Source organism: Stigmatopora nigra, chromosome 1 (assembly GCF_051989575.1).
Source record: "Stigmatopora nigra isolate UIUO_SnigA chromosome 1, RoL_Snig_1.1, whole genome shotgun sequence".
In the NCBI taxonomy this organism is placed as follows: domain Eukaryota; kingdom Metazoa; phylum Chordata; class Actinopteri; order Syngnathiformes; family Syngnathidae; genus Stigmatopora; species Stigmatopora nigra.
Window position 1 is genome coordinate 20,697,905 of NC_135508.1, and position 25,902 is coordinate 20,723,806.

At 38.6% G+C, this 25,902-nt stretch overlaps 1 protein-coding gene across 5 annotated transcripts in view; it reads right to left on the reverse strand.

Annotated features, from left to right (window-relative positions):
- Positions 1-512: 512 nt before the first annotated feature.
- mcf2la (mcf.2 cell line derived transforming sequence-like a) overlaps positions 513-25,902 on the reverse strand; it is a 28,842-nt gene continuing 3,452 nt past the window's right edge. For 2 of the 5 annotated variants that reach the window (XM_077710294.1, XM_077710278.1), the window contains 31 exons: positions 17,314-17,397; positions 16,863-16,977; positions 15,521-15,611; positions 11,910-12,023; positions 11,684-11,800; positions 11,460-11,609; positions 10,670-10,794; positions 10,491-10,605; positions 10,296-10,415; positions 10,029-10,220; positions 9,760-9,951; positions 9,518-9,671; positions 9,382-9,434; positions 9,224-9,303; positions 9,073-9,139; positions 8,870-8,985; positions 8,721-8,790; positions 8,565-8,657; positions 6,865-6,957; positions 6,653-6,778; positions 6,352-6,573; positions 6,179-6,271; positions 5,257-5,335; positions 5,130-5,193; positions 4,954-5,057; positions 4,687-4,779; positions 4,221-4,295; positions 3,508-3,617; positions 2,614-2,726; positions 2,438-2,541; positions 513-2,345 (listed from right to left, as the gene is read on the reverse strand). In XM_077710294.1, the coding sequence (XP_077566420.1) occupies positions 2,266-2,345; positions 2,438-2,541; positions 2,614-2,726; positions 3,508-3,617; positions 4,221-4,295; positions 4,687-4,779; positions 4,954-5,057; positions 5,130-5,193; positions 5,257-5,335; positions 6,179-6,271; positions 6,352-6,573; positions 6,653-6,778; positions 6,865-6,957; positions 8,565-8,657; positions 8,721-8,790; positions 8,870-8,985; positions 9,073-9,139; positions 9,224-9,303; positions 9,382-9,434; positions 9,518-9,671; positions 9,760-9,951; positions 10,029-10,220; positions 10,296-10,415; positions 10,491-10,605; positions 10,670-10,794; positions 11,460-11,609; positions 11,684-11,800; positions 11,910-12,023; positions 15,521-15,611; positions 16,863-16,977; positions 17,314-17,397 (3,404 nt within the window). In that variant the 3' untranslated portion in view covers positions 513-2,265. Of the gene's footprint in view, positions 2,346-2,437; positions 2,542-2,613; positions 2,727-3,507; positions 3,618-4,220; positions 4,296-4,686; positions 4,780-4,953; positions 5,058-5,129; positions 5,194-5,256; positions 5,336-6,178; positions 6,272-6,351; positions 6,574-6,652; positions 6,779-6,864; positions 6,958-8,564; positions 8,658-8,720; positions 8,791-8,869; positions 8,986-9,072; positions 9,140-9,223; positions 9,304-9,381; positions 9,435-9,517; positions 9,672-9,759; positions 9,952-10,028; positions 10,221-10,295; positions 10,416-10,490; positions 10,606-10,669; positions 10,795-11,459; positions 11,610-11,683; positions 11,801-11,909; positions 12,024-15,520; positions 15,612-16,142; positions 16,367-16,862; positions 16,978-17,313; positions 17,398-22,823; positions 23,052-25,902 lie in introns of those variants that run through there. The other 3 variants (XM_077710287.1, XM_077710310.1, XM_077710302.1) reach the window with 3 other exon arrangements.

Genomic DNA, 25,902 nt, shown 5'->3' on the forward strand with positions numbered 1-25,902 from the left:
ATTGGGTAAAAAAATAACAATGGTTAGGAATATACTTAATTATTAATAGAAATGATTTGTTTGTAGCTATAAATCAAAACTAGAATAGTATGTATTTTTTAGGTGTTGTTACGTCACTTCTGGTTGTTGTTCGCATGGCAACTTTAGCTTTACAGCCGTGGTTGGTCTTGTTCACGCCACCTCACGTATGAAGTGTGTCGTCTCATTTAAAACCTGCCATTGTCGGTGATAGACGTCCAATCTGTTAAGACTGGTTAAGTCTGAAAGGTAGCCCACCTATTTTAAAAGAATTATAATAAAATATATAATTGAATTAGTTCCTAAAATATATTAAAATAAGAATACATATGAGCATTCCAGGTTTTTATGGGATGTTTTTTTTTTAAATTAACAGTTCAGGGTTTTATACCGTTCAACCTTCTTTAAAAAAATGAAATAAAGGCTACTGAAGATAGCAAAATTAAATTTTAAGCAGTGTTTTCTTCCTCATCAAAAAAAGTAAATGGACTATATAGAGGAAACCATCCGACTTTATTAAAGCTGCATCTGATTTTACATACAATAAAGAATTACATATTTACAAATATACAGATATTAGTTTTATATCAATGCGATAATCAGTACATGTACAGTAGGAAAATAAAGATTGCGGTTGCTGCAATGTGCTGTGTAAAAAGAAAGTACAAAATATAAACAAAATCTCTCCCGTTTGCATGTTTACAGTACAAATAATTTTGTGAATTGTGATCAAACATTACAGCATTCATGCCTGTGTCAGCTTTCATATGAGGGCAGAAAATAAACACTTCAAATTTACAACAATGACTGGTAAAATGTGTTCTTGGGTGTGGACTCGAGGGGGAAAAAACTATTTTCAAACTTTAGAAAATTAGATGTGAGTTAATTGACTGAACACATTACAGACAGGAGCAACATTTCTGTATTACAATGACCAACAGACAGAACGTGCCATAATTTGAGATTTCCTGTGTTCCTATATTTTACTTATTGTAAGACAAGAACGTCCCCCTTCATAGGGTTGACATGCATTCTGTGCTCGACAATTAAATTGGACTTTAGAGGTTCTTGAGGAGAACAAGAACATTACGTTGCTAGACCAATGAATGCCATAGAGAATTCTCACAAAATCTGCCTCCTCGCCTTCCTTTTCTAGAGTACGTAGACTCATTTTTCAGCAATAAACAGGCAGGGCTGATTTTACTGCACGAGTGAGCAACACTATGTATGTGCCGCACATATTACACAACCTTGTGAGCATAGAAAATGAGTGTTGCAAACCAGGTTGTGTTTAGAAAAAAAGAAACAGTAAACATTAATTGTTAACAATTCCTCTGATTCTCACTGAGATTGAGTTTCATCATCATTGGGCTGTTATTTAAGGGCCATTCCTGCTGTGTATTCCCTCACAAAATCATGTAATATTTGCGCCTGTCCATCGGCAATGTGGCAGGGCTGTAGTAAAAGAACAAGGCTGTGGTTGTGGAGAACAAACGGGCTTGGCCGGTCTAGGTTTAATGGCTTGGAAGGTAAGTGACTACTGTCACATGCCTGCGTTGGGCTGGGACAAAGCTTATTTTTGTGCCCAAGTGTTAACCAACGATAGTTAAGCCAAATTTGGAACAATTCTGTGATTACGCTTCAATCCAATGTTTGGATCTGTGGCAAAACACATGTACAATTTGCTCAGGAGAGTAGTTAGATGTTTAGTATCTATAAGAATTTAGACTTTAGTCCATGCGGGGCAGGAATGCAGTCACACCTGCCAGCCCCGTGCCGCCTGAGAGGATAATCCAGAGCAGCTGAGAGGTGAGCCCAGCACGCTCTCGCAAAACAGAACAAAGGTCCACATCCTCTCTGATTGCTTTCCTACAGTTCGAGATGGGGTTTGAGCACCAGATGGCGCCGGTGATTCCAGCATTGTTACATTCCTTATTGATTGGAGCAGCTACAACTATCCGACACCAGATCTAAGTTTTTGTGGACTCTTGTCTCCCTTCAAATGATATTTTAGTTGCAACCCCATGGCAATTTTCACCCGTGTTTGTCAATATGGGACACCAAGTGCCGCCTTACGCAGGCTTTTCTCAGGAGAATTCCATTCCCCGTGACTCACTGCCAGCAGTACGCTACAAATCTAGTGCAGACATTCTTGAGATGTGTCCACATTTGCTACATAATTGAAGACAGACTGTAAATAGCATATCACACTCAGTTAAAACACTGGTGAAGATCAGTGATGGAAGATCAGGGTTTGATATCTGAGAAGCTGGTGTAGGTCTCACTGCAACTGGAGGACGTGCTAATATTTCCAGAGACACTGTCATCTGCAGGACAAATGAAAGCTTGCATCAGCTCTGGAGACTAAAAGAAAAAGTTCAAATATAAAATGAAATTTGTGGAGATGACTGAACCCAACCTGAGCTGCTGAGTGATTGAGATGATCTGGACTCAGAAATCAAGTTCAGTAGGTTTGCCTGTGCCATCCAGCCTTCCTTATTACTGCGAATGTTCTTCACAAACCTGTACAGGGATTCATTTGTTGCAAAAGCGCGACAAATCGGTGTTACTATGCTAACATTTGAAGACGTTTACCATTGTCCCTCGTCTCCTTCTCTGATGAGCTGCACCACATCTCCACTCTTGACTGACACCTCCTGAGGTCCCGCCTTCTCGGAGTCTGCTACCACCGTGTACTTCCCTGGAATCTTAAAGGCAAACCAGTTTTGAGCATGCCACAGAAGCTTATGGAGCTTATTGTCTGCCAAATTAGAGTTCCTTTAAAATTGAACTGTTTTTACATTGACCACATTCACTTTTGCATATCACCACTTACAAACATTAATATAAGGAAAAAGATCAACAGCCTTACTAGTGTTCTGTTTTAAATGTTATTAAACGGTCAAGAGTACCATCAAATGAAATGTTAAGTTGTGCTTGTATGAAGTTTTTAGTTGACTTTGCTGTCAAACAGTAGGCCCCAGTCAAAATACCACTTGGGTTAACTTGATATATGTACATATAATCTATATAATGTGCTTGAACATATCTCCAGGTTACTTTATACGTTTTGCCTACTTTTAAGTTCTCCTTACTTAATATAAATGATACGGAGTTCAAACTTTGGTAATTGTATTTGCAAGTTTTACATCAAAACTCTCCTAAAATGTTGATTTCTGCTTAAAAAAAAGCCCCATTGTTTGTCTACGTTTGCAAGAACATATATTATGTTGAAGACCTTTTTTTAGTGATGATGTCACGAATAACGAGCTAAACGATTCTTGGGTGAGTAAAACACCACGAGATGCTTGACAGTTAACAGATGCCGACACACAGCGAAAATGCCAAGTGTCTAGGTTTTGAGTATATGTCAGCTAAAACTAGACTACTAAAATGACACCATACAAATCAGGTCAACAAGCATTCCGAGATGGATTGTGTTCAACATGAAAGGTTCTCCCGTCGCCCAAATATTTTTGCAACTCTCACCAGCTTCTGTCCAACATCATCTTCAGTGTCAGAATTCAACGGCTCCTCGCCACTTGAGTAGCCATCATTCTCCTCAGAGGCATCCACCGAGAGCGAGACTTTGGTCCAGCCTGTGGTAGAAGACATGAGCAGGGGAAGTTTGATTTATGATATAAAAGACAACTTCAAAACGGTGATTGAATGGCACTGATGGACAGGATGTGTGTTGAGCTTTTGCCAGAAGGCCTGGGCTAGCCTTTTGTATCAAGAGCCCAAAATATGATCCACATCGAAGGCCTGAATCTGGCCCACATTTCACCGAGCAAACTCAAACAAGCACAGCATTTCACAGCAATAGGCCGCAATGGTTTCTCTGTACCTCGCCGTTTTCTCTGTAAGAGACTAGAGGTGCTGGTCCATTTGACTTTGCTCAGATTGACGTGAGAGGCTGGACAAGAACAAAAAGCCAGCAAGACTTAGCAGAAGTTACCACTTGAGAAGGGAGGGAAACCCCACAAAAAACAAAACAAAACAATCTCATGACAGAATGATGATGGTTACTACCTGTGGATAATAGACAGATTAGCATTGTCACATCCAAGGACTGGATGAAAAAAAAACATTTGATGATGATAACGCATAAGACAAGACGGCACTCAGATGTTTAAGTCATGAAAATACAGATGACAAAATGGAAGACCAACATCCTGTTGACTTATAAAAGAACATTATACCTTTGAACCCAAACGGAGTCGGGTCACTCTTGACCAAGTGACGCTTGGCACTGTGCTCTGGGCTTAGGCCCGAGCCTAGCCACGCAGGCAAGTGGAGTTTAGAAAAGGGGAGGAGGAATGTGAGAGAAAACATAAGAAACATAATTTCTTTGTCATTTTGTCTAAAAATGATAGAATTCTGCACCAGGAGTGCAAGTAGATTGTGTGCATTAATATTCCAAAGGGGTCAAACTTTTATACCTCTATTGATTGAGTACCATAAAATAAATACCACGTGTGAAAGTACTTTTGATTTAATGCAATAGATGTTCCGCAGATCTTTTTGTCTATTCAAATGCTGTATTTGTATTACTCTTATGTGCTTGAGTTAAACCTTTGTGAAATTAAAGTAAGCGCAGATGTACCATTTTTTTTATAACTAAAGTGCGTCCATTGGATAATGCAATTCAAGGTTTAATAAGGTTACCTTTAGGACTCTTGAGATTGCTGAAGCCCTGCAAAGTAAAACGCTTTTTAGCCACTGAGGACCTGTCCGCGCTCGGACTTGTCACCGTCTCATCTGGAAGCAATGAATTGATATGTAGGAAACGAGAAGATCCCAAACGAACAAAGTAAGTGCCCGAAAAAAAAGGTGATGTAGATGAGATGATGTAGAAAAGCAGGATTTCATATCAGTGAGAGTTTTTCAAGCATTTTTGAAAGAAAAAAAAAACCCTTAAAGAGTAGTATTCACCTTTGGGTTTGGAAAGTGAAGCGCTGTTTTCAGGCACAAGGTTCGCCTCCACTTTCTTTTCCTCTGTTTTTTTAGGATTCTTCTGACTATTACTCCGGAAAGGACTGTGTTCAAATGGTAAAATAAAGTCATCAACATAATGTGGCGGTAAAACATTGTGGTGCAGAGCTACTGACCTGAGGGAGACAGGGCTGTTGGAGGAGTTGTTTGGGGAGTCACAGCTCTTATTTTGGCTGGCATCTGCAGATGTTTGTGCCAAAAGGTTACAAATGCACTGGCATTTGCTCTGAGTCAAGTGTTTACCTCTGCAAGCTTTGAGCTGTCGGGTAAGAACTTTTCGAATCTCAGTCACCCATGATGATTTGATCTCAGGTGTTGGAGCCTAAACAAAAATTATATTTATATTTATTCAAGTGTGGTTTAGGCACAGGATTTTGGATTCTGGTTTACTGAGGAATATTAATTAAAGTGGTTTAAAGACATTTGAAGTAACAAAAAAGGTTTAAAACAACAACATACAGCCGTACCTCTACTTAATTGGTTCCAAGACCTTTTCGTAACTTGAACATTTTGTAAGTAGGTGTACTTTATATGTAAATGTATTAATTCGTTCCATGGTACTCACACAACTACCAACTAAACCCTTTCAAATTGGTCAAATCGTCCCAATTTTCTATTAAAGATGTGAGGAAACACCCAAAAATAAGAGAAAACTATGAGGAAATGATTTATTCATGTCTAAAAATAAATAGAGCACAAGAAAAGGTGCTCTGCACCGCTGAAATATCTCCTTTCACGACTGTTATCAATGTAATATCTGTGTTTGTCCGCCAGACGGCGGCAAGAGCTACCATGGCCGAAAGCCCTTCGATACAAGTGATTATTCATCATTTTCTGGTTACATTATCATTCTTATTGGTCTAAAAGTATGGACAATGGTTATAAACATATATTGAGTAGAATCAGATTGCATCAGGAATCAAAAAGTCAATATTGAGATAATTCTGAGTGCTGGAAAGTACAATAACAATCAGAAAACTGTCTGTTCATTAGAATGTTTTCTTGCTATTTCGTCTAACTGTATGCTGTTTTATTCTACACAGTGATGTTGTCTGTTGTCTTTACTAAAAAATAAAAAATACTACCAGGACAAGATGCTCATCTCAGTCTTTAAGTGAGTGCACATTATGACTATGATGTACATGATCTGAAATTTGAAACTTACCTGGACAATGAAGACCTCTTCTCTTGAATTGCACCAAACCTCAAACTTCTTATTGTCTCCTTTTGCATTCTCTGTAATTCCCACTGCACTCATCTGTTGGTGAAAAGCAAAGACTATGTGAGCATTGCCATTGAACCATGGAACATGCTGCACTGAGTGTGGTAGTGCCTCACATTGAGAGAATGTTTAAAGCTGTACGATGGAGCTTTTTCGTATCCCTCGCCATTCTCCTCCCTCTTCTTGCAAAAGAGCAGCGCCTTCTCATGTAGGAACAGATGCCTCTGCATGGGCTTGAACCTTGCAAAGTCCTTCACTTTGGCATGCCCCTTCTTGTGCTCCGTCCACACGCTGAAGGAGCCTTGCATTAGTAAACGACCAAGCTCGGCAAGGTTGCCCTGAAATAAAAAAAACATGGATTCTAAGAAATTTAAGACCAAATAGTGAAAGTTGCAAAAAAAAAAAACACAATTGGACCTCGTAGCCTGTAATAGCGATGAGATGCATGGAGTCATTGACTGCCTTCAAGATGCCCAAAATGGAGGAGAGAGCTTCTTGGAGATCATCACTGCCATCACAACCTTTACTGTACTTTAACAACTCCTGCAAAAAGCAATAGGAAGCTTAGCTAGTTTTTTTTCTTTTTTTTGCCTAACTTGCCAACTCTATGCCACGTGAATGCAGCTCACCTTTAGCAGCAGCTGGTACTTGGTAATTCTCTGGACAGGTTTAAGTAGGTAGGAGTCCAATCCTAGTTTATGTTCCAACTTTTTCTGACACTCCTGATCCAGTGAATTGGCATATTAGTACAGGACTGATTGATTGATTAAAGTTAAAACTCTAATACAGGATTTATGTATATGTATATGTATATGTGTATATGTATATGTGTATATGTATAAGTGTATGTGTATATGTGTGTATGTATATGTGTATGTGTATGTGTAAGTGTATGTGTATATGTGTGTGTATGTGTGTATGTGTATATGTGTGTGTATGTGTGTATGTGTATATGTGTGTGTATGTGTGTATGTGTATATGTGTGTGTATGTGTGTATGTGTATATGTGTGTGTATGTGTATATGTATGTGTATATGTGTATGTGTATATGTGTATATGTGTATGTGTGTATGTGTGTATGTGTAATGTGTATGTGTATATGTGTATATGTGTATGTGTGTATGTGTGTGTATGTGTGTATGTGTGTATGTGTGTATGTGTGTATGTGTGTATGTGTGTATGTGTGTATGTGTGTATGTGTGTATGAGTGTATGTGTGTATGTGTGTATGTGTGTATGTGTGTATGTGTGTATGTGTGTATGTGTGTATGTGTGTATGTGTGTATGTGTGTATGTGTGTATGTGTGATGTGTGTATGTGTGTATGTGTGTATGTGTGTATGTGTGTATGTGTGTATGTGTGTATGTGTGTATGTGTGTATGTGTGTATGTGTGTATGTGTGTATGTGTATGTGTATGTGTGTATGTGTATGTGTGTATGTGTATATGTGTGTGTGTATGTGTGTGTGTGTGTATGTGTGTATGTGTGTATGTGTGTATGTGTGTATGTGTGTATGTGTGTATGTGTATGTGTATGTGTATGTGTATGTGTGTGTGTGTGTATGTGTGTATGTGTGTATGTGTATATATGTATATGTGTATATGTGTATATGTGTATATATGTGTATATGTGTATATATGTGTATATATGTGTATATATGTGTATATGTGTATATATGTGTATATATGTGTATATCTATGTATATATGTGTATATATGTGTATATGTGTATATATGTGTATATATGTGTATATATGTGTATATATGTGTATATATGTGTATATATGTGTATATATGTGTATATATATGTATATATGTGTATATATGTGTATATACATCTATATACATGTATATACATGTATATACATGTATATATGTGTATATACATGTATATATGTGTATATACATGTATATATGTGTATATACATGTATATATGTGTATATATACACATGTATATATGTGTATATATACACATGTATATATGTGTATATATACATGTATATATGTGTATATATATGTATATATGTGTATATATATGTATATATGTGTATATATATGTATATATGTGTATATATATATGTATATATGTGTATATATGTATATATGTGTATATATATGTATATATGTGTATATATATATATATATATATATATATATATATATATATATATATATATATATATATATATATATATATATATATATATATATATATATATATATATATATATATATATATATATATATATATATATATATATGTATTTATGAGTATATATATGTATATATGTGTATATATATGTATATATGTGTATATATATTCAAAGAACCTGAAAGAAGGCACAATCCGAACACTGTCGCCATAAACTTTCAGAGCGAGGTTTATTCTGGCAGTAAGCCTCGTAGATTTGTAGGTCCTTCATCTGAGAAAAGAAGACACATTTTTAACATAGATCTTTGTGTCTTTTTGATCAAAAAGTGCTTACTCTTTCTAAAAAGCAGCGGCCCACAAGTTCAGGGCAGTTAGTGTAAGCCTCCAATTCCTTCAGAAATGTCCTGCAAATTCAATTCAATCACATTTAAGATGTATAAGGCAATTTCATAAGAGCCAATTATCCTATGGGGAGAAGAATACCTTTTATGAAACTGATAGATTTCGGACATGTTTCCAAAAAGGATGTCTTTCTTACTCAGCAGCGTACTGGGCATGAGATGAGCTAGGGAAGGATTTTCCATCTCAGCTGCATAACCCTGCAGTAACACAACCCTAGTTAATTGAATAGTGACTGTGTAAACAATAAACAGCCTAAGAACAGAGCGGACCGCAAATTAAATCACCTCTAAAACACACAAAAGCTCCTCAACGTAGGCTCGTTCGGTCTCCAGCAGTTCATTCATCACGTGACTAGAAAATAAAGACACAAACAAGATGGTTTATCATGCCAACCATCTCCAAAGACATGGTCAAAAAGTGGTTAAAGTTCCTCACCGTCGAAGCACGGCCAGGTTTTCGTCTTCCTCGGAAAGGGATGCGTGTCTGGTGTTGCCGTTGGGTACGGGAGACTCCACCTGGACATGTACACTATTTTAAAGGAGCTCCAAAAGTTTCAAGTGTGTCCCAATTGGTCTTAAAAGGGAAAAATGTACCTTTCTATTCAGGGCATTATCTGCCGAGTATCTTCTCTCTTTTCTCTGTTGGTCTGACAAACAGATAAAACATTTTATTGAGTCAGCGAGTTTAATGTACAAATTGAATTGAATGATTTTGATTAAAAAAACATACTGGGAGATGACAATGGGGACTTGACTTCTGGTCTTGGAGCCACTGGCTGAACTGGTCGTGTTTGCTTGGCGGCAAGTTTTTTCAGGCTAACACGTCTCTTCTCAAACATCTCCTGGACAGAGCTTTGCTTCTGGAAAATCTGCTCTACTTGATCCTGATGAAAACACGCATCAAAATGTTAATGACATTAAAAAAAAAACTAAAAGCTAGACAGATTAATAAAACATGTCAGTCTGGCTGACCCTGAGCTGGGTAGTGACCACCGCCTCATACTGGCAGTAGATGGCGCTGCAGTCAACGAGGGCGTGTAGAGATGCTGTATCCAGGTATCGTTCCAATTCTTTGAGCGCAGCTTCGGCTCCATCTTGAGACTGACATCGGTCCACTGGTTGGCTCGCCAAAAGGTAAATTCCCTCTTCGCACCAACGGGAAGCCTGATCAAACAAATCTATTAAGTGCTCTCAGACTTTCTCACAGTAGAAGTAGATTTTAGGCCCCGGAGAGTGGGTACCTTGTCCAAGGTGTGGTGAAGCTCCATTGTTCTTAGAAGGAGGTTCTTCTTGTCTCTCAACGTGGAGCTGATCTCCTCACAGACTACTCTAAGCTCGCAGCATTTTGGCCGAATGGAATCCTCAGCATAATGAGCGCTTTCGATCAGCCGGTCGCCTTCACTGGCAAGTGAAAGGGCGTAGTCCAAAACCTCCTGTTGGAATGGCAGAAAGTGTGTTTGCATTTTTCGGGTTTTCCTTAGGCACTTTTAAAAAAAAAACATACTTACGAAGGCCTTTTCCTCGTGACTGCTGAGCTCTCGAAGGACGTGCTCGGCATGGGCAGGATTGACACTGACCTCCGAGAAACCGCATAGCCGCTCCGACGTGGAATCAAGTTTGGAGCGTACCTGTGAGTCACGAGAAATCAAGGTTGGTTTTTAGACCGAGGAAAAAAATGTAGGGCTAGAATTTTTGACACTTACTTCACGGAAGTGCTGCTCAAAATGGCGAAGCTGCAAGCACTGCTCTAACTTGGAGCGGTGGCGTTCCCAGAAGTCATCGAACGCCGTCTCGGTCTCATCCAGTTGACCCAGCAGTCTGATGGAGAAAGGAGACAAAAATTAAAATGAACAAGTTAAAAACAAAGATAAATCACTCTTACCGTTGTACAGTGGCTAGGTTTTCCAGCTCATCGTGGGTCATGTGGTACTCCGTGTCATTCTGAAACGGTTCATTAATGCAGTCCAATAGGCGTGCGCCTTGAGATTGCGATACCTGTAGGTCCTCCTGCAAAATACAGATTTTATGACATGAGAATATGTGTAGAGTCATCAAAACCAAACTCAAGACCCATCTATTCAGGGGTAAGGGTTAACTAACCTAATAGGTAACTTTTCCCATTATTTTCCTGTTTATTTATTTTTTTACTATTGTTTCTTGGTATTTTTGATGAATGCTATTGTTGTTTTATTATTTAATATCTGTAAATACATTAAATGTATTCTTGTGATTAATAGTTTCTCTAATTGAGTCATCAAAATTGTTGTTGATTCGTTTGATGCCCGGTCAGCTATCAATAAGTCAATTATTTGTGACAGCCCTAGTGAGCAGACGGCCAGTGACAAAGATGATTTTGATGACCCTCCTGATGTAGATTAGTAATTTTCTTTGGGTTAACATTCTTCTATTGATTTATTTTTGGTTAAAAATGGCCTTTTGGCAGTTGGATTTTTTTTTCTTGATTTGCTAGTGCAATATAATTACATTTTGAGACAACAAAATAGGATTTATTATAACAGAAAATGAATAAACAAAAGCCCAAAACAACTTGGTCACTTAAAAAACTCGAAATAGATCACAGTAAATCAGTTCCCATTAATCCAGAAATAGAGCGAAATATAAAATAGATCTGGCAAGAGTAACACTCTAATGAAAAAAATGGGGAAACAGACCTTCATTTTGTCTTTTTTGAGAGAATGTGATTGCAACAAGCTGGTGGTGACCTCAGCATCGTTTGGCATTTCTGTCTCTGCAAGCTCAGTGCCAAAGGCCTGCAGGGTGTGAGCTGTTGTCTTCACCATGAGAGCAAATGCTTCGATTGCCTGCATTGGAAAGACAAAAATAAGGTTAAGATGACCCAAAAATGTCATCCTGAGATTTTTAAGCAAGCGCATACAGTGCGGTGTGAAATCCAGCTTTCATTGCAGTACTCTTGAGTGCCCCCCAATTCTGTGGTTAGTTGTCCTGGGTCGATATAGGCATGGAGCTCGGTCACCGAGCTCAGCATGACCACCTGCAAAGGCACGTAGCAGATTGGAGCGAGTAGGGGTGGGCCGGGCAGATATTCCTGATTGTTAAGCACAACATGTAAACTGAGCCAATTACAGGGAGAAAAGACACACCTTCATTTTGAATTCATCCTTGTTGAACTTGAAGAGGAAGTCTGACAGTGCCCGCTGCAGAAGAGTAGTAGGACGCAATACCAGAACCAAGTTTACATTCGCTGGGAAGGTGCCCTGGAAAGCAACATATTGTAAGCCCTACTAAAAAAAAAAAACAACAACAAATCATTTTAACATCAAGTACTATTTGAATGATTATGTTGGTAATTTATGATATCGGCCCAGCTGTTTCAAAGTACTATAATTGCTGATTGATGTTTTTTTGATCCTGATAAAATCCAAATGTCTACAATGAAGGGATTAAAGAAAAATAATTCACAATGGGGCAGGGGTGAAACATTTTGCAGTGTTAGATTTTTTTTCATGACAAAACTAAAATTGAAGTCAGCTTTTTGTCTTCACTACTTTCTATGTTGTGACTACTCACTCCCGCTGTATGATATGACAAAATATATTGCCAAAACAATTGCAATTTTTTATATTAGCATTTTAAAGTGCATGTTTCAATCAAAACATAAATAAGTGATTTTAAAAAATCACGGGTTAGGTTTAGGTAATTCTAAAATATTGCAATATCTTAGTCTGTGCAATATTTTAGAATTACTTTGCCCATACGTGACTTTTTAAATTACGGATTTGATTTTATTGAAATACACACTTTGTGGAGTAGCACCACTAATTTCATTATACACAGATGTTGTATAATGACAATAAAGGCTTTTGATTTAAACATCAATTTATATAAATAATCACTATAAAAAGATATGTTTAGCAATCCACCTTATGACAGTTAATAATCAATATTTATCTTTTATTAATGATTTCACACTCGGCTAATACACAGACTTAAAGTTAAGATCTCTTGTCACAATTACTATACATGATTGGATATCTTTACATTTGAGCCGAAATATTTATATAACTATAGTTTCAGGTTGCAGTATTGCTTGACACTTCTAACATTTATGGCAGCGCAGTTTAATATTAATTTAAAAATTAAGTGTTTAAGTTTTTGCCTTGTAATTAAAAACTTATCATATTGTGCCATATTGTTATTGTGCTTTAGAATTGCCCTTAGTGTGATATGAAAAAGTCAAAAGGACACCATTACAAAGCATATTCTTAGTAAAAATTATAAATAGAAATTGAGGTCATGACTTTTTCTTTAATACATTTTTATAAAGTGTGTAATGGCATTTTTTTAGGCAAAGACAATGACCTCACAAAGGTTTATATCTGAAAAGAAAGGACACCTTTGAATCTATGATATTGATGAAGTCAATGTAGAAATGATGTAACTGAGTCACAAAGATGACATGCACACCCAATACACATACACATTCATCCTAGTCATGAACTGCATGAAGTTGCCATGGAAACCAATCTCCTTGGAACAGGCACAGGCTGCAATGCAGTCACAAAATCTGAGATGACAGAGAGAGAGAGAGAGACTCGCCAAGCACACACCAACACAAAAATTGCTTAGTTTGTGCAGATCAGCTGTGCGTTACAATAACACTGACACACAATGCTGTATATACGCAAAAGGAATGAATTAAATGTAATTTATTCAGAGTGGTCTTGTTGCATTAACATGACAATGCAATGCTTACCCACTCCATGCTAATGTAGAGATACAATATCACAGTCAAATGATGTTCACACCCAAAACACACTACCAGACCCCCAGATCAAATGATTTCATAAATAAATGATAAGAAATTGAATCTTCTGCCGACCAGGCTGATTTAAATACTCGTACGAACAATCTGCTTGTCGCTCTCCCAGGAGCAGCATCGCCACGTGCTAATCCACAAGGTCTGGCCTCTTTTGGGACAAAGGGATTTGTTTTAATGCAGGAGCATTGTCAACTGGAATATATCAAAAATAGTCTTTATGGGCAAAATGGGACCGACACTGCACCTTTGATTCTTTTTTTTCCCAATAAGGCATAAAATTCCTTTTCCTAATATCCCCATAGTATTAACTTTAATGTTTCTTTAAACAACACCTTTTGGACAATCCCTTGATTTCAATTTAGCACTAACAGTCAATATCATGTTCTGTTCTAACAAGCCAGATACAGATATAGAAGAACCTGATCAAATGTCTTTGAGATGCACTATAGAATATCTTACCAATATTGGAATATCGACACCATTCTCATCTTTCACTGTCATGGGTTTCCAAGTAAGTATTTACAAGCTTTCTTCCAAATGTGGGAAGGTCTGAAGCCATGACTTAGATTCTAAGCCTTAAAAACTAAGGAAAATGTGTTTACATACAAACGAGCCGTACTCAAATGTAGCTTCAAACTCTAACGTTAGTTTAATTTCTCATACTGTCAATGAAAAAAAGACAATGATCAACTAAATTTATGCAAAGTGGTAAATATTGGATTGGATAACTTTATTCATCCCGTATTCGGGAAATGTCATTGTCACAGTTGCAAAAGGTTAGGATGCAGGAATAGGAACGGCATTTGAGAGAAATATACCCGGAAGAAAGATTTTTATTGCTAGCACCACTAGTAAAAAAAAAATTAGATATTAACATGATCTTAATTCCCCTACTGTCATTAAAAAAGGTCATGTAGAGACTCCATTTTGAAAGGGCACCTAAACACGTTTAAGACATTGATACAATATCCTCTGATCCAATGAAAAAAGACGGCTTTTTGGCACTCATTCCAGATTAAATCATATTTGGTGGAACCAAGGCAACTCTCATCACCTGGCCAGCACCATCCATATAGTAAACGCGGCACTATCATGCTATCAGGATGTTTTGCAGTTTTACAGAAAAAAAACCTCAGATTCAGCAATTAGCTTAGTGTACACTTGCACAGATTGCGATGTGCTCTGTATGGAATTTTGTGTGAAACAAATTGATCACATTCTGTATTATGTCTGTGACTCAGTACAGTGAATACTTTCGTAATGGACTGCAGTCTAGCTTGTGTGCACCCCACTAAGTTTCACCCTGCAGCGTTCTCCAGCACGCCTCAATGACTCCATATCTAATAAACGCCACTGCATACACACAATGCAAGGACAAGGTTCTCCATCAAGAGTTGGGTATTAATTACAACTACCAACAGAAGGACAGCATGTGACCTTGAACAACCTTGAGAATGGGAGCATCCCACAGGACAGGACTTGGCAATAGAGCACACGGTTATTGGCTAGTTAGCAAGGCATGTTCATTCACACACTTCAATGCACTGCGGGCTAACTGGTTGAATCCTAAGATAAAAAATTGATCATTTTATACACACTTCACATAATGGACTAGCAATCAACCCCATGTGTACCAAGAGTACGGCGCAAGGGGTTGAAGGGACTGATGATGTCCAATTAGCATATATTCTCATAAATATGCATATAACTAATAAGCTCAACAGGGTTCCACAGGATAACCATATTGAAAACAGATGTACATTATTGTGCTGTGCTAAAGAAGCATGGCCAGTAACTGGCTTGTTGTGTTTAACAAATAAAATGTTCTTTTTTTTAACTGCATTAACCTGAGTACCCACAGACGGGTGGACACCTGCAGATGGAATATGGCTTCACGCACACATCAAACACACATTGTATTAAGTGTCTTACTGCGATTCGAAGCAGGGTCGCCCTGACAGCAGCCCATCGGTCCAGTCGCCTGTCGATGACCAGTATGAATCCGATTCCAGAAGAGGCAAGGCTAATAGGGAGAGAAAAAAACACATTGGTTGTTTTTTATTCATTAATCTGTGAACTACTCTAACTATTCTTTTGCACATATTAGTATGACTTTTTCACGTTCACGTTTGGGCTTTACGGTTTGCGTCAAAGTTGTTCTTGGGAGTCAAATGCTTGAGCAGCAAAGGTTTTAATAACTTGCTGCCCAGCAATGTTGCCAATTAACAATTTTGCAGTGATTGCGATCCACACGATCGCCATGACAACCATGGCTCTGCTGTTTTGTGTATGCAACAATTTTGCCATTATGGTGCCTGATGCAGAAATCTCATTAACATGTAGGTGCCTGTTTATGTGTGTTAGCAATTCAAGCCAACCTTTTCACCATAGGTCTGTCCAAATATATCAGCATTTCTGCTCAAATTGCATAGACGAAAAAGGAAAGACATTGCAACACATAATGTGCACATTAAACATGAATAGGTGTTCTGCCCTTGTAGATAGGTGAACAATTTTCCAAGGAGTATATGTAAGCACGTTAGCAAAATGCTACCTTACAACTGTAGCAGCAGCAGCAGCAACAGCAAATCTTCAATCCATCCCCCAAAAACGATGAATATTTAAACCAGCTAAATCAAATACATGCATCGAATTCCAGTCCTATAAAAAGCACGTCTTCAATATTCCATCGTTATGATCCAGATATATTCCTTCATTTTTTTGTGATTCCATTTTGTCTGCATCACTGATCATCTGCTTGCAGGGTGCAGATGAAGAGAGGGGACTGTTCTCATCCTTAAAGAGCAAGGCCCCCCACCCCCCTTCTCTCTCTCCTCCAACTCCTCCTCCTCCACCAGCAGCATCTCACGGTTAGCCAATTAGAGACGAGCCCTGCATCTTACTGGTCTTTCACAGCCTATCAGAGCTCTGGAGCGCTGCCAGATTGTCAGTTGGGTGCAAAGAGCTAGCGGGAATAAGGGAGGGGACTCAAAGAGGGGTGCTGGATATGAAAAGCAATAGCCGCAAGAAAAAAAAAAAGAGACTGGCCAGGCCGCTATGACACACACAGAGAACTATACAGTATGTCTTTATATTGCCCCCGAGTTGATCCAATCATAACAAAAAAATCATTGTTTTATCCTTTTTTAAATTAATTTGTTGTAGCTATAATGTCTATTTTTAAACAATCGATGATGTCATCCCTCAGGGAACACTGTTGTGCTGTACTGTCATCTGTTGGCGTCAAGCAGTACTACAGAGAAAGACCACTGACCTGGGCACAGTAGTGAGGTAGTTAAGCACATTTTGGATTTCGTCCTCTTCCAGTTCATTGAAACCTGGACATTCTGGGAAGATGATGATTGGGCTCCCATCAGTACCTCGGCCTCCTGTAGAATCGGAAGAAAAATTAGTAAAAGTTGCATCTATCCAATTCAAATGTTTTTTTCTTATCGACATGTACAGTGTGAATAAAGTTTGCAACCTTTGCAAAAAAAGGGGCATAAAGTGTGTGTGTGTGGGTCAAATTGCAACGCAGATAGATCACAGTGATGAATTATTCACATAGCGTCACAAAGCAGTCGTCATCGTCATGGCAACCCAATGCCCAGTGTTTCGTTCTTGTGAACGACTCGAGTGCAAAAGTTTGAATTGTTGCCCTAAATAAAGAGTTTTGTCAGTATGGGAAAACATGAATGTGAAAAGGAAACAGAAAACAAACCAACCTGGCAGGATAGCAAACTGCTTCTGGAGTTCGGTGCCAATTTGTGCTGCACACATAGGAAGATCTTCTGTCTGCAAAATTTCATCTGAGAAGAAAAATTGGAGCATTTGTTCTTAATATGTTTATTACAAAATGTCTTTAACATTTATGTTATTACCAAATGAATCACCAGTGATAGGGAGTAGTACAAGTTATGTTGCAAATAAAATTTTCTTTTAATACTTGGGTATGGTGTTGCACAGTGGCGGTCCTTACATTTCCTAGTGACGCCTTCAGCAAAAACTATTTTATGGCTATAAAACCTCTACTGCAGCTACAGCTGCGACACAAAAAATAATCAATAATAACCTCATACAATTGAAATATTATTTAGGAATATAGTCATATTTTACTCACCAAAAATCATTTTTAACAGTACACAATATCCATCCCTCTTTAATAAGTATTCATGGACAAAATATAATTAACATCAGTCTGTGATTCAGATATTTCTTAGGCCTGCAGAGAAGGCCATGAAGGCCCTGATGGCACATCACTTGTATTGCGATAATAGACATTTTCTCCATGCATAAGAGAATATGTCCAGAGACTCAATTAGGTGAAACTTCATGTTACACTCGAATAGGATAAGATAGGTTACAATTGTATTGAAATGAACACGTGCAGTTAATCAACACAGAGTTACATAGATTTAGTTGAGATATTTATCGGCAAATATATTAGCACCAGCAATCCCGGCAGTGAAAGACAAGCTTTGGAGGTTTTAGTGAGTCTGTGAAAGCTAATCCTTGAGGTTTTCGTGAGTTCGTCAAAAAAAAGTCTTGTGTTTTTGTTGAATTTGCGAAATACAAGCCTTGAGGTTTTGGTGATTTCCAAATTTACCGTTAAAGTAATGAAATACTGAAAATTATTTATGGAGCTGATGGACTTCATCAACATTATAGTTTTCATTTGTATCTCAATTATGAATAAGATTGACATCAAACTGGGTAATAACCAATTTTCCTCCATATTTGTTGCCATTTGGCATAACACAGAGCAAAAAAATAATCTGAATTGTGCTTAACTAAGCAGTTTCAATCTAGCCTGCAATTTGAAACCTCACGCTTTACAATGTGAAATTATAGTACAGCTACCAATGTGGACTCAGCAAGCGACACTGTAATTTGTGTTCACCCAGCTCATTGATGTCTACATGGGACATATACTTCCCACAAGTTTCACAATAAACGCAAAAGGTGACTTCAGAGTAGAGTGGACCTTGAAGGACCTTTAGTCTGCTATTCTGACTTTGTTGGAGGCCACACACCTATAATCTTCTAATCAACATGGTATATCTTTAGAAACTAAGATACTACCTGCTTTGTCTCTTTTTTTGGTAAAAAAGTATGGACATGCGGAAGCTTTGATGAGGCAAAGGAAGTATTAAAAGGTAAATCAGGAAAACATATGGTGGCCAGGTTAAAGGATGGTAAAATTGAGACGTGGCACAGCTGTGGGTCACTAGGACGATTCAAACCAGACCACAAACATTCCAGCAAAGCCTCTAATTTGGCCAAAAACCAAGCCCTTATGCTATAATTATCTGCACTATGCTTGAGTGAAGTGAATCTCCACAATGAAGAGCAACTTGTAAAGAGTTTAAAAACATGTAAATGGTAATTCTTTGTTTGCATGCGCGTAGGTCACCCTTCGACTTACTGCTGCTGCCATTAAACAACTTAATCCGGCCTTCTTATGATTGGTGCTAATTAGTTTTTTTCAGGTAAACCTTACTGGAAGGTTTGGTTGCACATTTTTGGTGAGATTATTTTACTTGCCTCTCTGAAAGTACTTAAAATTCCAAGCAAGACTAATGCCACTTTGGTCAAATACTGCATTCTGTCAATAGAATTTAGAACGAGAAGTCAGGCCAATGCAAAGACCGGCATCAGACATGCAGGCGTCTTTTTTCAGCACTACAGAACTCTTTAGTTCACATGTATTCACAGTGGAAGTGGGGCACACACAAATAGTGATTATGGGGGGCAGAGTAAAGAATGTCTCTCAGCCTTAGTCTCTACCCCCCTCCCCCAACCACCCCTTCTTCACTTCATTCATGCTTTTTCATCGGCTAAACGGGGAAACATAACACACATCCTAATACGTAAGAATAGGAAATGTTCATTTGAACAGCCTTGTTGATGATCTCATCTCATTTTCTGAACTGCTCTATCCTCACTAGGGTCACTGGGGGTGTTGGAGCCTATCCCAGCCAGAGGCTGAGTACACGCTGGTTGGTGGGCAGCCAATCACAGGGCATTAGGAGACAAACAAACATTCATGCTCACACTCATACTTAGAGGCAATTTAGAGGGTCCAATCAGCCTACCATGCATGTCTTTGGAATGTGGGAGGAAACCGGAGTACTTGGAGAAAACCCACACAGGCCCGGGAAGAACATGCAAACTCCACACAGGTGGACCGACCTGGATTTGAACCCTTGTCCGCCACTGCGAAGCCGATGCGCTAACCACTCATCCGCCGGGCCGACCCTTTGTTGATGATCCTATCTGAATTTAATATTGCCCGGTAATTCAACAATGACACTATGTACAGATGACTGTTACAGCTGAGAAAGTGAAGAGCACGAGGTGCTCAATGTCAACTGAGTGAGCCAACACAGGATATCTTTACACGTTTACATTTTTAATATGTAGTCCCATTCTTTCTCAAGACTGGTGCGTTTCCAATGGCTCAAACTTTCCAACACATGACAAGTTGTAACCCGCAACTGACCGAAATAAGATTCAAATCCATGTTTTGGCAGTGATGATAAAACCCACAGGCTGCTTTAGTGACCAACAGTCTTATACTGTGGTTGTTGTACAGTAAATCTTGTGTACACTATACACCACCAATTCAAGAGCAATTTGCTGCATCTGGTAGTGAATTTTAGTCTAATACTTTTAATGACAGAGTCAAGCCCGGTCTTTTGTTCACCACTCATCCTCCCAGTAGCTTTTTTTTTTTTCTTCTTAAACACATACTGCCAGTTCAAACAGAGCAGACAGCTGTTTGTCGCTGCAGAAGCTGACAGCTGGTAAAATTTCAAAGACCCAGGAAGTTGAAGCACGTCGTCCACTATGTACATATCCACAAGTTCCCACTTGTTCGCCATGCAAACAAAGAAGAAGAAAAAAACCTTAATGGGGATGACGTGGTGAACGCAAACGTGAAATGCCAACAGAGAAATGGAGCGTTGCATTTTACTGCACGTGTATGTTTGTAGGGATGCCAGGATTTACTACGATTGTACTGTGTGTGTGTGTGTGTGTGGTAAAGTGCACGCACCCGTGTAGTAAGTGAAGCCAAGCTCTATTATCAGGCATTACGGTGAGGCTTTACCAAAATGCCATCTGCCATCTGGCACTGCCACCGTCACTGGTACATGAATGCACATTCGCACAAATTGCTTGACAAAAACTGGGTCACTCAGACTGACAGGGATATAGTATGTGCATGTGTTGTCTATTTCTAACCCCAAAGCTAGAATTAGGGAACAACGGGGAAACTGCAGCCAGAGACATCGGTCACAAAACATTTTATAATTATAAAGCACCAGCTAAGTGCCAAGCCTCCAATTTCTGTATTTGTTCAATGGATTATTTTCTGCCGCTACTGTTTGGCTTTGCTTGCCAAATAATGTCCAAAAAAAAAAACAAGGTTTCAAGTTCAGCCCTTTCAGTGACACACAACTGTGTGAATAGACCCTTAGAAAGGCACACAAGAACTTTGTCAAATTACCAGTTACAACACTCAAAGTACGGAAACAGACAATCTTCCTTCAGTTATTATGGCTTGAATATTTTCTTCAACTAATTTGGTAGCTTTGTTATTGCTGTTTGCCCATCTTAGTCAAAATGAATTGGACGTCAATCACCCACATTGGCACTGAAATAATTACATTCAATACTAGCAATTCCAGTTTAAAATGGATTTTACGCCTAATGTTGTCAATAGCAGTGGAGTTAAGGGACGTAAACGTACCATTCTGGCTTTACTCTGAGCAATCAATTATTATAATCAACATCCAAATCCAGAAACTTAAAAACGAAATAAAAAAAGATACCCTCTATATTTATCTGGCACCTTGTAGTAATGTGCTGAGTTTGGCTGTAATTTAAATAAGTCCCAATCGAAAGGTCAACAATTGCTCAAGGGCAATCCCTCTGCAGAAAAGTCAGCAAATGAGTGTGTTTCTTCTGGCTCCATAAGACAGTGATTTAGATACTGTATTCTTAAAATAAGATTACTTCCAACAACCATTATATTTATTTGGGAAGCGAGAACATGGTATCAGTTTCTTTAATTAATTTCATGAAGTGAACAAATGATGATTCTGTTTATTGATGCAGATGCTCTCTTCAGCAAAGGGTCCCCTTGCGAAACAAAGTCTATTACAACCATAGTGTTGCTATTAAACCACTCTTCTGCCGTGTGCGCACAGCTCACATGCCAGGCTGCATTATGGGAGCTTAACAGCTTCTAATCTGGACTTGCCAAAACACAAAGCAAGCAAGCACCCATAAATGTATCGCGTGAGAGTCAAAAGTGTTTAAAAACAAAGTCACATGAAGAAGAATTTGACATTCAAACATTTAAAAGGCTTCATTTGCTCAAATGTCACTAGGATAATATGACCAACACAGTGTCTTTACACAGTGGAAAACACACTCAAACACAATCCTTCAATATGTGAATCTCCCCTCAGGTCAATTCACGTCTTGCATTATGTAACACGGACGGATCGTGGTGCTTTCAGAAGGAGAAGTGTCTTGTTACAATGAGACTAAAATCAATAAGACCATGTTCATTCACCGGAGTCATTAATAAAACCATGGATGTGACATGTGCCTTCAGGGAACAATGAGAGTTCATCAGCTGATTCTAGAATTGAACTTCAAATGAAGCAACAACATAACCCTGTCTTGTAGATGTACCAATTGCCAACAAACTTCCTTAAGAAGCTCATCTAAATGTGAATGGGATACTTTATTTACACTTCTATGTTTAGCAGAAAACCACCTGATGGTGTAGAGGTCCACCCGTCTGACTTCTGTGCGGGCATCCGTGGGCTCAATTCCTGCTGGTACTATTCTGAACGTGTATGGTTTCTATCTTTGCGTGCACTATGGCTGACTGGCGACCAGTCTAGGGTGTAGTCTGCCTTTCTCTCAAAGTCAGCTGGGTTAAGCTCCAGCAACCCTCAAAACCCAAATGAATGACTGAAGTATTGATTAGCATAATAAACAAATAATTCCTAATAATATTGTCAGTGAGAAAATCTGGATGACCATAGGCTTTGGAAATGCTGGGCCGTGTAAAAATAAGAATATTAGTGATTTTCTTTTCTTGAAGCAGAACAAAAATAAACTATTAGGTCCTCCAAACTAGATACACAACATGGAAACAGTGTTGCGCATAGCAGCAGCAAAAGACAAAAAGTGAAGTCTAGAGAAGTCACTCTACCTGTCATCATCTTCAGTTGAAGCCAAAGCCTGGTGATGTCAAAGCACAGTTGAGATATTCGGTTTACAGCCATGATTGCTGGTACCTCTCTGTTAGAATCATGTGCACACACAAAACACCCTCACACACAGCCACATATTGTCAGAGAACATCCCACTGGAAATATCGCCACTGGTCGTCCATTCCTACGCTTCTGAGGACTGAAGCCGCTCACCGAGCTGTCAGAGCTCAGTGGTGGCACACACACACACATACACACAAACCTTACCACGCCGTATCCCCCTAGTAGGCGGCGCTTTGGAGGGTCCGCCCCCAGTTTCACATTTCACACCGTTTCTACACAAAGAGCATCGCTGATGCTTGACAGGCTACACACGAGTCTTGAACATTGTTTGGTTGTGTTTCTGTCGCGTGCAATGTATACTAAGCACATGCATGCAAACCAAGGTCCAACCTCGTGTTTAAAAATAAACATTGGTGCTTCATTCTAAACTCCCCAATATTATCATCAAAATAAACCTGAAACAAATTTTGAAGTTGATCTCACATATAGTAACTGCTGTAGGATAACAAGGGAGTAGTTAATAACTCTAGCAAGCAGTTCAATTGTGGCCAATATTAATATTTACTGTATTATAAATTTTAACTGTTACTAATATGGCCTAAATACAGATCATGTCCACCTGTGTGGAGTTTGCATGTTCTCGCTGGGCCTACGTGGGTTTCCTCCGGGTACTCCGGTTTCCTCCCACATTCCAAAAACATGAATGGTAGGCTGATTGGACACTCCACATTGCCCCTAGGTACGAGTGTGAGCGTGAATGGTTGTTTGTCTTCTTATGCCCTGCAATTGGCTGGCCACCGATTCAGGGTGTCCCCCGCCTCTGGCCCGTAGTCAGCTGGGATAGGGTCCAGCACCCCCTGCGACCCTAATGAGGATGAAGCAGTTAAGAAAATTAGATGGGCTCCCTCCCGACAACTTGTTTACTATGGGAGCGTTCAGGTTCCCTCCCAAAGACCACTACATACAGTGTACCACCCAAATAGGATTTTACGAATATCTAGAGGAAAAACATGACGGCACAATGGCACTCTCACTAGTGAAAAGTAAGCTTTTTAATTGCAGTTGATGAATGCAATGGGTAAGGTCATAAGATTTTTATGCATTTTTTTCCTCTTAATTTATTTATTTATTATTACAGTCGATTATGAATAGGCATAGAGTTGGAGAAGCCATTGTGCCACACAGATTAAAGTGAAAGCTTGACCCTGAGGACATCAGTTCATTAAAATTATGAGTTATTTTATGTACTTTGTAACTGGATCACATCCTTTAGCAAAGCATACAAGGTGTGGTTATTATAGCAGGCATGAGAAATTGGTTCGATTTGGACAATGTGTGATTAAATTTGTGAGCACTTTGAAGGTGCCATCACTCAAGAATAATTTAAATCAGTAAATAGACATGGTGAATTTTGGCTGCATAAAATTACCATAAAATACCAAAATATCATTAAAAAAAAAGAGGTCTGCAGAAATTTGTTCATAGTAGGAAATGCATGCACGGGATGTTAACGAGACACGTGGGTGTGCTCGGGGGAGGGGATAGCAAACAAGACTAAATGTATTTTTATTTGACGCGCTATCGACTCTTTCCGCTGCTCGGTGAAAACACTATTGGCCGGATAGAAAGTAAACAGGAAGACGCCAATTTAAAAGGCAGCTCACCACAGAAAGAGATGGCAGATTCATGTTTTTTACATCTGCAGGGAGGAGGCACAAGGTTAGGTTTTGTCCTTTTCAATTTGCTAGCATGTATTTGCAATAAACAAAACCTACTAAACTAGCAAAATGATGGCATGGATTAAAAACAATTGGAAATAGCAGTGTTGAACAAAAGTAAAAGGGGGAAATGGTTGTGTTAGTTGTATAATCTATCATAAAATACCACAGAGTAGACTATTTCATGGCATATCACTATCAGAGTATGAAATGACCCACATTGTGATATTTTTTTTCCATATTATCCAGCATTAATACATAGATAGGGTAAATACCAAAGTTTATGGAGTATAAATCGCAATCTCAAAATTGTACACATTGTACATTGTGATATTTACAGAAAATGAAATGCAGGACTTTAGCCAGTAAAAAATCCATAAACAAGCCGCAGGGTTTAAGACGGCAAAATAAAAGTAGAGGCTTATAGTCTGGAAATCACACTAAATCTGATTATTGTGTCAAAAAAATGCATATTAAAAACAACAATGTTAAATCTCATCTAAGGCCTTTGCACAGTAGGGCCAAAAAGCATCATAAATCTTGTGATTTCCATATTACTTGAGGAGGAAGTGCCACCCAAGCCACAGTACAAACAAATACAAAAACATATATTGAATATGGTCACACAGGATTCAGGGAACTACCGGAGGAAGTATTGAAAAGCAGCTGATTGTTTGTGCAAGCGGTTCTATGTCCTGAGCACCTGATAACCTCTTGCAAATTTTGAACCAGGTGACCGCACATGATCAGTTTTAAATTCCACCCATAGAGAACTGAGGGCAAATGACTTTCAAGGTTAACAAAGTACCTACTTCAAAATAATTTGACATTATATGCTACGAGTTGTGTGTGTGTGCGCAGTTTATTACCAGCATTTACATAGACTGTTATATTAATAGATCACTTGATAGGTACATGAAAACATAAGCAAAAAGACATTGATACAGAAATAGAATTTGACTCTTAGGCCAGCATTTTTCCATTTTTAATAAAAAGGAAACAATCATATAAAAGATAAATAGTTATCTAAGTGGAAAAGCACCTAATAGTAGCGTGGTAGTATCACAACTGTAGTAAAGACTAAAAATACCCAGGTAAGGTCTATAAAAAGAACAAAGCACATGGATCAGAGTATCCTTTGCAGGCATGGTTTTCCAAAAATATACCACTACCATGATCAATCATTTCACGCAAACACAATCCATGCGAATGTCTAATCAAACCACCTTCAATAAACACGGATGTGGAAATTAAGCCCCAACCAGCTGGCTGCAAAAGTTTGTCATATGAAGCAAAA